Source organism: Papio anubis, chromosome 13, assembly GCF_008728515.1.
Source record: "Papio anubis isolate 15944 chromosome 13, Panubis1.0, whole genome shotgun sequence".
Classification (NCBI taxonomy): domain Eukaryota; kingdom Metazoa; phylum Chordata; class Mammalia; order Primates; family Cercopithecidae; genus Papio; species Papio anubis.
In genome coordinates, this window is record NC_044988.1 from 102,679,432 (window position 1) to 102,694,393 (window position 14,962).

The following is a 14,962-nucleotide window of genomic DNA, read 5'->3' on the forward strand; positions in this document are numbered from 1 at the left end:
TTTATAATACTGGACTCAAGCAAGAGATCTCATCAAGAGAAACCTAAATCACAACTAGGGATACTAGGTGGCAATCTTAAGTGTGAACACTTCCTGTGGCTGTATGGAGGGACTCGAGGCCAGGAAAAGGACCATGAAGAGATCACTGGACGTTTGGAGGAAAGGAACGTCAGAGTGGGTCTCTGAAATGGAGTGAGCTGAGCGCTGCAGCCCTGTCTAATCAGCTATAACTGCTTCCCACACCATGTGACACAGTCCTTCTGCTGTAATTGACAGCTTAATCCCAAGGTCATTAATCAGTTCTTTGTTCCTACCTTTCTTCTGCTGCTTCAGCTGCTTCGGCTTTTTCTTCTTCAAGTTTTTTCAGGAGGCCATCTTTCTCCAACCTGCCATATAAATCTAAGATCTCCAATTCAAACACCTGGGTTATCCTTTTCTGAGCCTCATACCTGCTCTCTGCAGCCTGCAGCTGTCCTCTGAAAGATACAGACCAGCCAGAATATAGGAAGTTCCACTTAATAAAAACACAAAAGCCTTTCCTGATGAAAGTTACCTTGCCTGGAGTTTGACATCCTCTAAATATTTCTTCTGTTCCAAAAGAAGGTGGTCTTTCTTGGCCAGGTGAGATTCCAGTTCCAAAATCCGTTTCTGGGAGGTGTCAAGCCTCTGAGTCTGCTGGAGAACATGGCTTCTGTTTTTTTCTAGCTCTTTCCGATAGGCAGCTTTCATCATTTCTACTTCCTTAAAAAAAAAAAAAAAAAAAAAAAAAAGACTAGAATTAGTACTTATAAAAAATAAACACGCTGTATCCATTTTGAAAAGACAATGTAAGAAGGACTGAGAAGGCACTTTAGTAAGCTGGTAGTATTATCCTAGTAACCCTTCCTTGAAATCGATCCCCAAGGAAAGCATGTGAAACATAGAGATTTTGCACAAAAATAATCATCACAGCATATTTATAAGAGCAAAAACCTGGAAACATCGTTTAAGTCTAATGTCAGGGGAACAGCTAAGTAAATTAAAATACATCCTATATTTCTAAGTCTTTTTAAAAAATGATATGGTATCAGTATAAAGATTAAAAAGCAGACTACAAGACTGTGTGAATAGTACAATCAACTATGCGAACATATACGTATCCAAAACACCAAGTGAAAATCCGCCAGTATCCGGCTATCATTTCAGTCTAGTGGTACCGCAGGCCACTTGCTTTCTTTCTCCTTTTCTCCCCCTCCTGACAATAGCGCAGGTGGGGCTACAGAATGGAACGCCAGTGGAGCAGGTCTGCTCAAGCAAAGCAGCCTCTGCAGACTGGGTGCCCTGACAAGGTTTGTTGATCGTGCTAAGGCAGATGGCCTGCAGCCGACAGATTGGAACAGCTTGAAACCCAGAGCAAGTACACATTAATGCTCAGAAAGAAGGCGGAAAGGATATTTTTTTAAGCCTGTGTTACTTTTGTGTGTGTATGTTTACTGTGGTAAATTGTACAAAACATAAAATTTGCCATATATTTGTTTTTTAAAAAAGATAATAAACCATAAACAGCAAGGAGATGAGCTTTCACGAAGGCGCCCCTGCCTTGATGCTGTCTGGTGAGCCCAATGCTTCCTTGTTACAGAATGCAACTGATTTAAACTCAGAACTGGCTCTGATAATGTGGCTGTTCCAGCTGTGCTAAATGGCTCCAGACTTCAGCACAGGGTAGATGAACGCATCTGTCTGGTCTTTGTCATAAACAATAGGACTTATTCATGGATAATCATGCAAAGCACTGAACCAGGAACATCCACGAGGAACATCCGTGCACTCTCACTAATCCTTACAGCTACCCCTACCAACTGTTCCCCCCTGATTCCCCACCACTCACTCTTCCTTCTCCTCTGGATGGAACAAGAGCAACCCTAGCTCCAGGTTCGGGGACAAATCCTGACTGGGTTGAGGCAATAACTAGGCTAGGGATGGGCACAGGACAGGCCCGGCCAACAGGGGAGATAAGTATGGTGGGAGCATCTGGGAAAGGTTTTCTTTCTTTCTTTTTTTTTTTTTTTGGAGACAAGAGTCTCGCTCTGTTGACCAGGCTGAAGTGCAGTAGCATGATCTCGGCTCACTGAAACCTCCGCCTCCAGGGTCAAGCGATTCCCCTGCCTCAGCCTCCCAAGTAGCTGGGACTACAAGTGTGGGCCACCACACCCGGCTAATTTTTTGTATTTTTAGTAGAGACGGGGTTTCATCATGTTGGCCAGGATGGTCTTGATCTCCTAACCTCGTGATTCACCCATGTCTGCCTCCCAAAGTGCTGGTATTACAGGAGTGAGCCACCACGCCCGGCCTGGGAAAGATTTTCTTGCTGAGGAATAGGAAGAGATGCTCTCCTCTTCTGTGGGACATTACTGTGTCTGCCTGTCATATCTGTGCCTGTGGCACACACCTGGCAACCGTTGAGTGCAGCTAGCTGGAGGACCAGGCCTGCAGGATAAGCAAGGCAGTGCAGAAGAATGGAAAGAGTCTGGCTCCTCGATGCTGTCCCTGAATGGCCAACTTGACCAGCCTGGAACTCACCTGCCTCACGACTTCTTGTCAAGTGAAATAATAAAATTCTCCACTGTTAAGCCAGTTGAGTGTTTTATGTTTTTGTTGTTTTTTTGAGATGAAGTCTTGCTATGTTGCTAGGCTTGGTCTAGAACTTCTGAGTTCAAGCAATCCTATTTCAGCCTCCCAAATAGCACTATAGGCATGTGCCACCGTGCCCAGCCCTAGTTTGGTTTTTGTTGTCTACAATTGAAAGCATCCTGACTATCACAACTCAGCTGCATCACCCCTGTTTAATGAACTGGGAAACAGGGCTCCACGGACAGGAGGCTACTCAAGGTCCCAAAGAGCACAAGGGCTCCATGGAGGCCGCCCGTCTAGGCTTCGCTCAGGAGATGGCACGCGCGCGTTTCAGCAGCTTTTTCAGGAGCTCTCTTGTGCCACAGATCTGTTTCTCCCCCTTTCTGTTCCCAAAGTCATTACACCTCCAAAATAAGTGATAGATGCTTTCTAGAGAAAGTACCACATCTAACATCCTTCTAAGAAAGGGAGTCTGACTCTGAGAGCTGAGAGGAGCCAAGAAATAAAGAGTAATTCTATTAGGAAAATTACTCTCTCCAGTTCTAAGACTCCTCTCTACATCCGGCGACAAGGACTCTTTACAAAGCACATGCCCAAGAAACCTAAAAAGGAGGCCCATGTGTGATGGAGAAGTTAGTGACAGGAAGCAACTGAACAGCGACTATTAAAATTCAATTCCCACCTCATTCACTAACATTACCTGAGGCTATTTATAAAGTGACTTAAAACTTCTGCCTCGACACCACTGGTGAGGCACTAATTAACGTAAGATCATCCCAATGCTGGCCTTGTTGCCAGGACTGAACTACCATCTGCAGAAATCCAACATTAAAAGGAAAAAAACCTGGTATGTACGCCAGTCTATACCCACAGTCCTGAGAGGTATGTTAAACAGAATTGGTCCCCCACCCTTCTTTTTTTCTCTCCCTCTTTGAAAGGGGGCGTAGGGAAGAGAAAGGAAACACTTTACACCTACTCTGTACCAATTACCATTAGGTGCTTTCGGTGCGAGTTAACTTCAAAGCAACCCAACAGGAGAAACAAACTCACGTGGTGGCTGGAAAGTGCTTGTCTATCTGGACCAGGGGGAAGCGGGACTGCCACTCCGTCTTTTAGGAAACAAGTCATCCAGCCATTCTACATGACATGCCGGAGACATACTGTCTGGGTCTGAAATGCTTTCCCCACTGAGGTCTGGCTCCCTGAGCCCTGGCATACCTTTGTGGTATCTGAGTGCTTGTTCTGCAGTTGTTCCAAATATAGCTCGTTGACCTCCCCAAGAACCAACAGCTGCCTGTTCAAGAACTCCATCTGCTGCTGGACCGACTCACTGTTTGAGAGCTAGCCAAAAAACATAAGCAAAGTGAAAAATCCGACGACATAAAACTAGCACATGGACATGAAATAGGGAATCAGCTAGAAGCACACTATTTCAATGTTAAAGCGAAATAAACAAGTCCCATCGATTTACAGTCCCTGACATAATGGCAGGTGGGGAGGATGGCACCCAAGGACAACAAAAATAGAAATGCACTTCGGAACTGTGCTTTGCAAAGGGGACAGCACGAATGCAGTCCATCAAAACTGGCCACCCACAGAACACCTGGAGAAGGTGGACAGGTATACCACCAAGGCCCAGTGGCATAAAGCCCTAGGGAAAACTCACCGTTCTTGACAAAATGATGTATGAAGTGCAGTGATTCCCAAAGAAGGAGGAATCACGCTCAAAAACCTGAACAAACTTTTGACACTTATGTAAACAAAGTGTGAAGAAAGGGTTCCATGGGATACACATAGACCAGGGTTTAGGATGGATACTTCTTTGCTGCAGGGGGCTGCCTGTGCATTGTAGGATATTTGGCAGCACCCTGGCTCCGACCCACTAGATGCCAGTAGCACCAAAAACATGAACCTAAAATGTCTCCAGACACTGCCAAATGTCAGGGAACATGGGGGCAGCAGAACTACTTCCCGTTGGGAACCCATGACACAGACACTCAAGTAATATATTTCTTTAACCTGTCTGAAGGAAGAATGTTAGCAAATGGTGTTTCAACAGATTCAGGTCTGCCTCATTTCTTCTTACCTTTTGGGAAACCTGACTGAGCAGCAGCTCAGTGTGACACACCTTGTTGTTGGCCTTCTTCAATTCTATCCGCAGCTCTGCAATCATGTTCCTGCAGTCCTCCAGTTTCGTCTACCCAAAGAGACGTGGACATGAAGTTTGAGGAGCACTGACAGGCCGGATCACAAGCCTACCTGGCCACCAGCCCACAGAGGACTCGGAATGCCTAGCTCCACGGCTCTACTTTCTTGGGCCCTCAGGATTTGATATCTTAGTTTTAAAAAGTAAGTTATGGTTGATTTCTGAGTTCCTTACTGTTTAACAAAAGAAAAAAAGAGACCTAAGATTCTCAGTTCCCAAGCTGTGCACCAAAGAGCCCTGAGACTACCCAGCAAACTCAGAGAGGCCGCAGAAAGATTTTAAATTTTCGAGGGAGACGCAGCGCCATCTGTTGGACACCCTGTGAATTACCAACTAGCTGGAAATGATGCTGCGACTGTGGATGACGTCTTTGTGAAGCTGGGCTTTTTTGGGTGCAGTGATACAAAGCACCACAAGGAAAACCAGTGTGAAACAGGAAATGAGGGTGTCACTGTCCACTCTGATTTCAAGGTCTGAGATGCCATGCAGTGCCCAATAGGTGCACACGAAGCATTAGTAATTGCAGTTATTATTTTTTAAAATTTATGTGTATTATTTCTAAACACCTACTAAGTTCTTAGGACATTCATACTCACTAAGTTATTCAGATCGACTTAATGAGCAGAACTGTTAAGTGTTTCTTTTTGGCTGCAGAAAAAAAAATTGACTGAGACACTAAGGGAGCTACTATATGAACCAAGAAAGTTGGGGAACCTCTGCCCTAAGTAAGATTCACCTGCCATGGCCAGGCGTGGTGGCTCAAGCCTGTAATCCCAGCACTTTGGGAGGCCGAGACAGGCGGATCACGAGGTCAGGAGATCGAGACCATCCTGGCTAACACAGTGAAACCCTGTCTCTACTAAAAAATATAAGAAACTAGCCGGGCGAGGTGGCGGGTGCCTGTAGTCCCAGTTACTCGGGAGGCTGAGGCAGGAGAATGGCGTGAACCCGGGAGGCGGAGCTTGCAGTGAGCTGAGATGCGGCCACTGCACTCCAGCCTGGGCGACAGAGTGAGACTCCGTCTCAAAAAAAAAAAAAAAAAAAAAAGATTCACCAGCCATGAAGAATCTCTGCCATGATTTGAGAGAGAAAAGCATTCAGCTTAATGAAGCTGAACAAGTCGAGGACACCCCAGGAAACCAGCTGCCTCCCTCCTCACTGCTCTCCAGTGTTCTCGCAGTTGGCTTTGCCTGGTGCTCCAGTTTATACCTGTAATTCCTGGCTCTGGTTGTAGAATTCCTCTCGGTCATGCTGCAGCTGTCTGATCTGGCTGTGGAGCTTGGTCACCATAGTGTCACGCTGCTCCTGAAGCTGACTGTATCTAGCTTGTTCTTTCTGCAGACTAACCTTCCACATCTGGATGTCTTTCTCTTGTAACTTCAACTGATCTTTCTAGCAGAGACCAGAAATGTCATCATTTTAGCTGTCTTCCAACACAGGCAATTTAACACACACTGCAAACATTTCACCTGAATAGTCACAAGCTACCCTGACAATGTAACTACAGACCCAAACTCTTAGAGCTCTCACTACTGTTTTACTTGGCTTTAGGTCAAGGTTTTCCAAATTTTACATTAAGCAAATGGACTTTAAGTTGCTTAAAGAAATCTTCTCAGGGATCAATTTGCTTCCAATACTTTCAAAAGTCTGACTACCAACACTGGAATAAAATCTCTCACACATGGTACTAAGTTCACTAAAATGATGAGCATTTACTGAATGCCTGCAGTGTGCTGGGCACTCAGCAAGTGCTACCAACATTTCTTTTAACCATCACAACTTAAAGAGCAGCTGCTGCTATTATTATTTCCATTTTATAGCATGGCTAACAGAGGCTTTAAGAGGCCAAGTTACTTTTCTAAGGTAACACTGGTAGAGCCGAGATTCAAACTCCAGGTCTGACTGGCTTCACACACACTGTACAATACACACTTCAGTTTTGTGCCATGAAATAGCTTTACAAGAGTTGGTTTTACATTTGGAAAAATAAAATCATCTTCTGACCCTTCATCACCATGGCCAATTACATGCAAACATACACACACAAAATCACTTGTCCCCACGGTTTCTGAGAATTATGAGGGAATTCTGAGACGTCACCATTCATGTCTTAATCTCGAGTGACCTGCCCGAAGGAGTGGGAGGGACTGGGAACTCTGACCTCCTCAGCTGCTGTGCTTTGTAAGCTATCATGCTGACCCAAAACAAAACAAACAGCAAGCTCCACCTGTCCCCTCCCCAGTCCTCACCATGGCAGCATTATGTTCCTCCAGAGCTGCTGCTTTGATCACCTTGCGGAGGAGCCGCCTGTTCCGCAGGGCATGCTGCTGCCTCTTAAAACGCTCGTAGAGTAACTGGTTGTGCAGTAAAAGCAACTGGTCTCGGAGGGTGCGGATCTCATCTGAAGGAGGAGAGCCTGATTTTAAAGCAGAGGGAGGGTGGCAGAAATGCCTTTTACAGATCGTTCAGTCAAGCCCCCTTCCCATGTGTTGTTAGTTTAACAAACACAATTCTTTAAGAAACAAATCACCACTCTCTTTGCAAATGACCACTTGGCTCCCAGCAACAGCAGTGGGGAAAGTATGGACTATGTGTCTCCCTCGTGAAGGAATGCAAAGGGTCGTGTCACGTGGGATGACTCTTTCAGAGCCTGCTTTCCTTTCCCCACAAATCTAGATCACACATTTCAGGTGCCCTGTTTCTCAAGACCCTTCCTTCACTGTGTGTTCTCCTTCACTCTGGTCTTCTCTAGGGAAGCCTGGCAGGAAGTCTATAGTTTTGCACTTCTACTCTCAAGTGCATGGTACTTGCCACTTTTCAAAAATAAGAAATGCTGACTTGGCAACACTTGAGATCCTTTAGCCAAGCAGATAGCCTGGCTGGAGCAATAGCCAAGGGGAGATCTGTTTCCCAGAGGGCACCTCCTTCAAGGACAGAAAGGGCAACAAGCAAGCAGGAACCTTGTGGGCTGGATTTGGAGCTAAAGTAACAACTTTACCTCCAAAGTGGGTCCAGTCGACAGACTTGCTGGGTAAAGGCAACCTAGGAAGAAAGTTTTTGAGTAACAAAGTTACGGATCTTACCAAGAAAAAAACTTATCTGGACTTTTATTTGCGGCAAAGTTAGATCACTTCTTTGTGGTCAAAATCTGCAATGGCATAAGAATGTTTCAAACTCCAGGGCCACAGAGAGTTAGAGAAGCCTACAGTGGACACAATGGGAGGCAGCCCCGCGGCCTCTGACCTGGTCTGCAGAGCAGAGAGGGCCGCAGGCTGACCTCCACTGCATACACTGTGGCCTCCGTTTCTGGGGCCAGCTCTCCAGAGAAACTGAGTGGTCAAACACGCTGAGAGCCGCTTTCAACCCTGTCTGTTGAAATATACAGGGAGTACACTCTGTTGTGAAGCTACTGTCACTTAAATTTAAGGAAAAAGTAGGTAATTTACCTGAGCCTATCATGCCAAATCTCGTTTAAAAATAGGGAGTTTAAATATTATAATCCCTGTCAAATTCCACCATAGCATAGTACATAAGAAGAAAAATAAAAATATTCCCCAAGCACCTGTAAAGTAGCTAATAAAAGAAGGATGGGAAACAGTTTCTCAGCTAGTCCTTTCTATGAAAACTTGGGTGCCTCAGCGGGTCTGGAGGGGACATCAGCCACCTGAACTTGCATAAAATGCTGGTGATTTTATCTCCACCTAATGAACTATACCAAAATAGAAAATAATAATAATCTGTAGCTAGAGAGGGAAACACTGTGACAAATATTCTTTGAAATACCACAACCTCGTTTTCAGCCTACAGCTTGCAGAAGGCACACATGAAAGCATTTGAGTGTCCTCATAGAACAGAGGCACAAAATGGCCTATATAAAAAGACTCATTTTGAAGTGGACTGCTAAGGAATCATCCCACTTTAGGTGCACAGAGGTCACACATGGTCACATATATGAAGACACAACAGCCTAGAAGGACATCTGACAAACAGCAGAGAACCAGCTGCCTCAGGGTGGGAGTGTGAAGAATGATTCTTGTTCCTCTCTCACACCTTCTGTACTTCACAATAAAATGGACCATTTAACACAGAAGAGAGGGCCCCAGTCCCTTACTTGTTCAGCTCCTTGCTGTGCGCGTCTGCTCCCTGCTGTATCAGTCTGTCCAGCACTTCCATTGGGGAGGTAGAGGGCACACCATCTTCCTCTGTGCTTCCTTTTGCTTTCTTTAAAAGCTCCTCAGTCTTCCCGATGACAAAATGATGGGCTGTCTTTGGCAATGCCACCTCAAAAAGATGATCGTACGGGGGAGGCTGCCCGCTTCCAAAGCCCACTCTCGTCGAAGGTGGAATTTTACAAGGACTGGGAGTGAGGATACTGGTCTCCAAAGAAGTCTGGCATTCCCTGTCTCCCGCAGGGCTTTCATCAGCACCGCCGCAGGGCAGGTCTATGGGAGTAAAGGCTTGCTTTGGTGTTTCAGGCCCAAGCTTGTCCAGGGAGGAGTGTAAAGGCTCAGGGTTCACGCTGGCGCCCTGAGAACTGGAGGCTGCCGAGTGGGTCTTCCGCTGAGAACCTGGGAGACTCTCTCGGTAAAAGGGAGAGTCAAAGCCTCCTCGAGGAACCACAGGCTCAGCCTCTGCTGTGGTGATCTCAGAAAGTTCTCTAGATATTGCAGCTGAGAGGAAGAAAGGAAACAAAAGAAACGGCAGTCGATATTCCACCTGGGAAAGGCTAGGCAGTTTGGGTTGCATGCTGCCACGTGCCAGTGTCACTGAGAGGGAGGAGAAAAAGTGGCATCCGGCTGGGCATGGTAGCTCACGCCTGTAATGCCAGAACTTTGGGAGGCTGAGGCGGGAGGATCACTTGAGCCCAGGAGTTAGAGACCAGCCTGGACGACATAGGGAGATCCCATCTCTACAAAAAATACAGTAAAAATCAGCTGAGCATGGTGGTGCATGCCTGTGGTCCCAGCTACTCAGGAGGCTGAGGTGGGCGGATTGCTTGAGCCTGGGAGGTCAAGGCTGCAGTGAGCCATGATTGTGCCACTGCACTCCAGCCAGGGCGACAGAGCAAGACCCTGTCTCGGAAAAAAAAAAAAAAAAGTGGCATCACTTTACCTGGCATAGGTCCCAAACTAAACCACCCATCTTGTTACCTCAAGAGAAGAAAAATCAAGCAAGCCTGTGAGCATTGGCACAAAGTCCCAGATTCACAGCAGAGCGAGGGTCAGGTTTTATCAATTCACAGCAATCCCCTATACATTACCTTCTTCTTTATCTTTTTCAATACTATCTTCTTCAGAGGCCAGATCACCTAAAAACCCTGGAAGATCACTTAGGGTGACAGAACCTTTGCTGCCAGGTGGCTCTTCTGAAGAGAAACAAAGACAACTGAAGTCAAAGAAACACAGTGTAATCCCTGTAAATGTGAAACTGCTTACACTGTACAGAATATGTCTGTAATAACTCTTCCTGCTGAACAGAGAAGGCTGGACATGGCTCTGTCCTATGGACATGGCTCTGTCCTAGGGATACTACAAAAGACTGACATATTAAAAATAATATAACTAAAAGTACCAAAAATAATCCCATAGCAAATAAAATGATCAGTTCTTAATGTTTCTGAAAAGAGACATAGTTTAACCAAGTCAAAATACAGGTACTTCATTGCAATAGCTTAAAAACTGTTTTTGATATTATTAGTTTAGCTTTTAGAATTCACTACTTGTTTCATTATCTTTAGGCCTCAGTAGTTTGGATATCCCAGAATTTCCTTGTTTCCAGTTAACTTTCTTTTCTTAAACACATATAACCCAATTAGAAGAGGCAAGCAAGGCCTGTGGTGATGCAGAAATTTTACCTGATCCTCTGTCATTCAGAAGATGGTGCTGTCTGTGTAGACATGGTCTTGCAGAATCCATTCTCTCTTCCTGAAAAGTGAAGTATCTTTATATCACAAGGCAAAAAATATGGCACATGTTCTCGAGCATATTGTAAGGTAGTTTAAAGGTCAGCCCAGTGCAGTGAATCTCAAATTGTTTGGATGCTTGCTTTCTTTTTTTTTTGGAGACTGAATTTCACTCGTTGCCCAGGCTGGAGTGCAATGGCGCAATCTTGGCTCACCGAAACCTTCACCTCCCGGGTTCAAGCCATTCTCCTGCCTCAGCCTCCCGAGTAGCTGGGATTACAGGCATGCGCCACCACGCCTGGCTAATTTTTGTATTTTTAGTAGAGAGGGGGTTTGTCCACATTGGTCAGGCTGGTCTCAAACTCCCAACCTCAGGTGATCTGCCTGCCTCGGCCTCTCAAAGTGCTGGGACTGTGCCTGGCAGCTTGCTTTATAGTCTTAATGTATGACTGCAGACTGGGCATGGTGGCCCATGCCTATAGTCCCAGCACTCTGGGAGGCCAAGGCCAGTGGATCCCTTGAGCTCAGGAGTTTGAGGCTAGCCTGGGGAACATGGCAAAACCCCACTGCTACAAAAAATTAAAAAGTTAGCCGGGCTTGGTGACTGGTGTTTGTAGTCCCAACTACCCAGGAGGCTGAGGTGGGAGGACCACCTGAGCCAGGGAGGTCAAGGCTGCAGTGAGCTGCAATTGTGCCACTACACTCCAGCCTGGGTGACAGAGTGAGACCACAAAAAAAATAAAATAAAATAAAAAAATAATAATAAGAAGAATAAGACTGGAGAATCCCAAGAGCTTTTGTTTATGAGGTATAATTATTATATTAGAAAACTAAGAAAGTTTTTAAAATTTATTAATTCCCTTAAAAATAACAAGCCCACATCCTGGCTAACACGGCGAAACCCCGTCTCTACTAAAAACACAAAAAATTAGCCGGGCGAGGTGGCGGCGCCTGTGGTCCCAGCTACTCGGGAGGCTGAGGCAGGAGAATGGCGGGAACCCGGGAGGCGGAGCTTGCAGTGAGCTGAGATCTGGCCACTGCACTCCAGCCTGGGCGACAGAGCGAGACTCCGTCTCAAAAAAAAAAAAAAAAAATAACAAGCCCATTACAAGTTAATGTAAATTACGTATTATTTAAAAACTATATTTCCCGAAATAAAAATAAATTTAATGAGAAGAGTGGAACATTTTTGCCATCTCTTTAATATACGGCTTCATGAAAGACAGGGGGATTCTCGTATCTACCTCTACATTCAATCTGTTGCAATATGTTATTTTGACTGAAGTGTATAAAGAAAAATTTGGGGCCCCACAGATATGTAATTACGAAAGTAAACATATGTGTTGCTGTTTTTATTTTTGAGACAGGGTCTGGCTTTGTCACCTGGGCTGGAATGCAGTGGCATGATCATGGCTCACTGCAATCTCTGCCTCCTGGGCTCAAGCCACCCTCCATCAGCTCCCCAAGTAGCTGGGACTACAGATGTACACTACCACACCTGGCTTTTTCTTTTCTTTCTTTCTTTTTTTTTTTTTTTTTGGTAGAGATGGGGTTTTGCATGTTGCCCAAGCTGGTCTTGAAGCAATCTACCTCCCTTAGACTCCCGAAGTGCTGGATACAGGAGCGAGCCACCATGCCCAGCCGCAAAAAGTAAACATATGTTGACAGACTTTTCAAATACTCGTCTTTGTTATTACACCAAAATTTGACAAGTGGTAGTTTCTTGAAGTTACAAAGTGAAATTTGAAACCACATCAATGAGATTTTCCTGTGTTAAAACCCACTAGTCTACCTTGTACTTTTTTTGCGTGTGTGTGATGGAGTCTTGTTCTGTTGCCCAGGCTGGAGTGCAGTGGTGTGATCTTGACTCACTGCAACCTCTGCCTCCTGAGTTCAAGTGATTCTCCTGCCTCAGTCTCCCGAGTAGCTGGGATTACAGGTGCCTGCACCATACCCAGCTAATGTCTGTATTTAGTAGAGATGGTGTTTCAGCACATAGGCCAGGCTGGTCTTGAACTCCTGACCTCAAGTGATCCACCCGCTTCAGTCTCCCAAAGTGCTAGGATTACAGGTGTAAGCCACTGTGCCCAGCCTGCTTTGTACTTTGAATGTGCTTTTTACCTATGCCTGATTCTGCAACATCATACATTGGACATTCTGAAAATATTGGCTCACCAAGTTATTCACATATTCCAAATGTTGAAACACTTCATTACACAATATCAAAAACTCAAATTACTAACTAAGCTTCCAAAGACTTTTCAATTTCATAAAAGTCTTGGGGCAGCTATCAAGTTCATGGTGGCATATACATGTTTTTTAATATCCTAATTTCCACCTGAGAGTTGAATTTTATTGTTGGCAACAAATACTGTCAGTTGTTTATCTTGAAGTTACATACTCAGCTCATCATTTACGAAACTGCCTGCCATATATCCAAGTCTGAATAACCAGTTTGTAAGACAGCTGTTCTTTCGAATAAAACTGGCACTCCATGAAAAAAGACAGCTAGTTCACCTCTCAATTCAAATAATTGCATATGCAGTATATGTGCCTTATGCATATTTTCTATCTTGCCACAAAGAATATTACACATACATGTTCTCAAGGGCTAAGATTTAATAAAATTAATAATGGTTACTGCTTAATACAGAACACTCAACTTTTTAAATTTTTTTTTTATTGTTTTTAATGGAGAGAAGATGTCAGGGAAGAATACAAGGCCTCCTAGGATAGGACACTTCAATGCCTGCCTTGATTCAGGCTAAGTTGCCACCATTTCGCCCCCCATCATATTTGTGCCATCAGTGCAGATGCCAACCCAGTGGGAAAGGCAAATGACAGCTTAGTGTTATGAAAGTGGGATTGGTCAGGTGTGGTGGCTCAAACCTGTAATCCCAGGATTTTGGGAGGCCCAGGTAGGAGGATCGTTTTGAGCCCAGGAGTTTAAGACTAGCTTGGGCAACATAGTGAGACCTCACCTCTACCCAAAAAAAAAAAAAAAAGAGTTAGCCAGGCATCATGGCACATGCCTGTAGTCCCAGCTACTTGGGAGGCTGATGCAGGCGGATTGCATGAGTCTGGGAGGTCAAGGCTGCAGTGAGCCATGATCGTGCCACTACACTCCACCCTGGGCGACAGAGCAAGACTGTCTCAAAAAAAAAAAAAAAAAAAAAAAAAAAAAGGTAGGTTTGACCTGCTGGATTCCCTACAAGAGTTCTTCCAAAGCAGAGTTTTGGAACCACCCAGAGGTCAGCAGATCACACCTTGAGAGCAGCTTGTTAGTCTATTTTCAATTATTCTGATTCAAACCCATTGCATTTTAGGTTAGAATTCTATCTGGCATAATTAGGCTTCTCAAAGTGAGGCTTTCAAGTGAGTCACTGTGCCTTGGGCAGAGGGATAGCAGATGAGTTGGATCGCACCTTCCTGGGGGGTGTGGCTGTGGCCTGGGGGAGTGAAATGTGCACGTAGTCATCCGAATGACAGAGTGGGGCTGGAGGAGGAGAGGTTGCTGGGGTTCCCAGAGGAGTTCCTTTTCCACCTGCTTAGAGACAAGGGCAGAACATATATGAACACTGAGCCCAACTATTAGAAAAACTGCCAATTTTTTTTTAGCCTATTACTATAAATAAAGCTGCTAGAGTTAACTTTCTAGGGATCTAGATCAGTCTCTTTTTTCAGGTTCACTTTACACATTCTGAAAGCCCCAGGGATTTGCAATAAGTGTCAAAAACAAGTTTACAAATGCAAGTGGTCCCTTAGATCTGAAAGAGAGCTCCTCCTGCCATTAAAAGCAGGCCAAAACCAACCAATCAAATCCAACCTAAGACATACATACCAGTTGTACCAAAGACTTTACTGTAAGGGTGTGACAGATCAGGTGGGACATTTCCAGGAGAAGTTGGAGGAGTGGTCATACCACAAACCATAGATGGGCTCCAAAGAGTAGCCTGGGAAGTTAATAAAGTACATCAGCAGTGGCAAAGGAATGCTAAGTCATCCACAAGGTTTATATCCATGGCCAGTGTTCAGCTTAAATTTAGCTTTTTCAACTAGAAAAAGGCATCTTATTAAAAGTGTATCAAGAAACAAGTTGCATTTTATAAATCAAGACTTCAAGATGAATCTAAGAGGCAACAGTAACTTTCTTTGCTAATATGATGGATCCTTAAAAGTGACTCCTGAAATGAGCAGTGTGAAATTTTCCCAACCACATACTAAATCTGACCCAAAGGGTCAGC

At 44.8% G+C, this 14,962-nt stretch overlaps 1 protein-coding gene across 11 annotated transcripts in view; it reads right to left on the bottom strand.

Moving 5' to 3' along the window:
- The window catches only part of TSC1 (TSC complex subunit 1), a 54,615-nt gene that overhangs the window by 5,524 nt on the left and 34,129 nt on the right, over positions 1 to 14,962 (bottom strand). For 9 of the 11 annotated variants that reach the window (XM_009187937.4, XM_009187935.3, XM_009187938.4 and 6 more), the window contains 12 exons: positions 14,560 to 14,671; positions 14,144 to 14,265; positions 10,671 to 10,740; positions 10,077 to 10,181; positions 8,928 to 9,486; positions 7,815 to 7,858; positions 7,066 to 7,232; positions 6,026 to 6,208; positions 4,697 to 4,807; positions 3,829 to 3,951; positions 554 to 741; positions 315 to 476 (listed from right to left, as the gene is read on the bottom strand). In XM_009187937.4, coding sequence (XP_009186201.1) covers positions 315 to 476; positions 554 to 741; positions 3,829 to 3,951; positions 4,697 to 4,807; positions 6,026 to 6,208; positions 7,066 to 7,232; positions 7,815 to 7,858; positions 8,928 to 9,486; positions 10,077 to 10,181; positions 10,671 to 10,740; positions 14,144 to 14,265; positions 14,560 to 14,671 — 1,946 coding nt within the window. The remainder of the gene's footprint in view (positions 1 to 314; positions 477 to 553; positions 742 to 3,828; positions 3,952 to 4,696; positions 4,808 to 6,025; positions 6,209 to 7,065; positions 7,233 to 7,814; positions 7,859 to 8,927; positions 9,487 to 10,076; positions 10,182 to 10,670; positions 10,741 to 14,143; positions 14,266 to 14,559; positions 14,672 to 14,962) is intronic. The other 2 variants (XM_009187940.4, XM_003911151.5) reach the window with 1 other exon arrangement.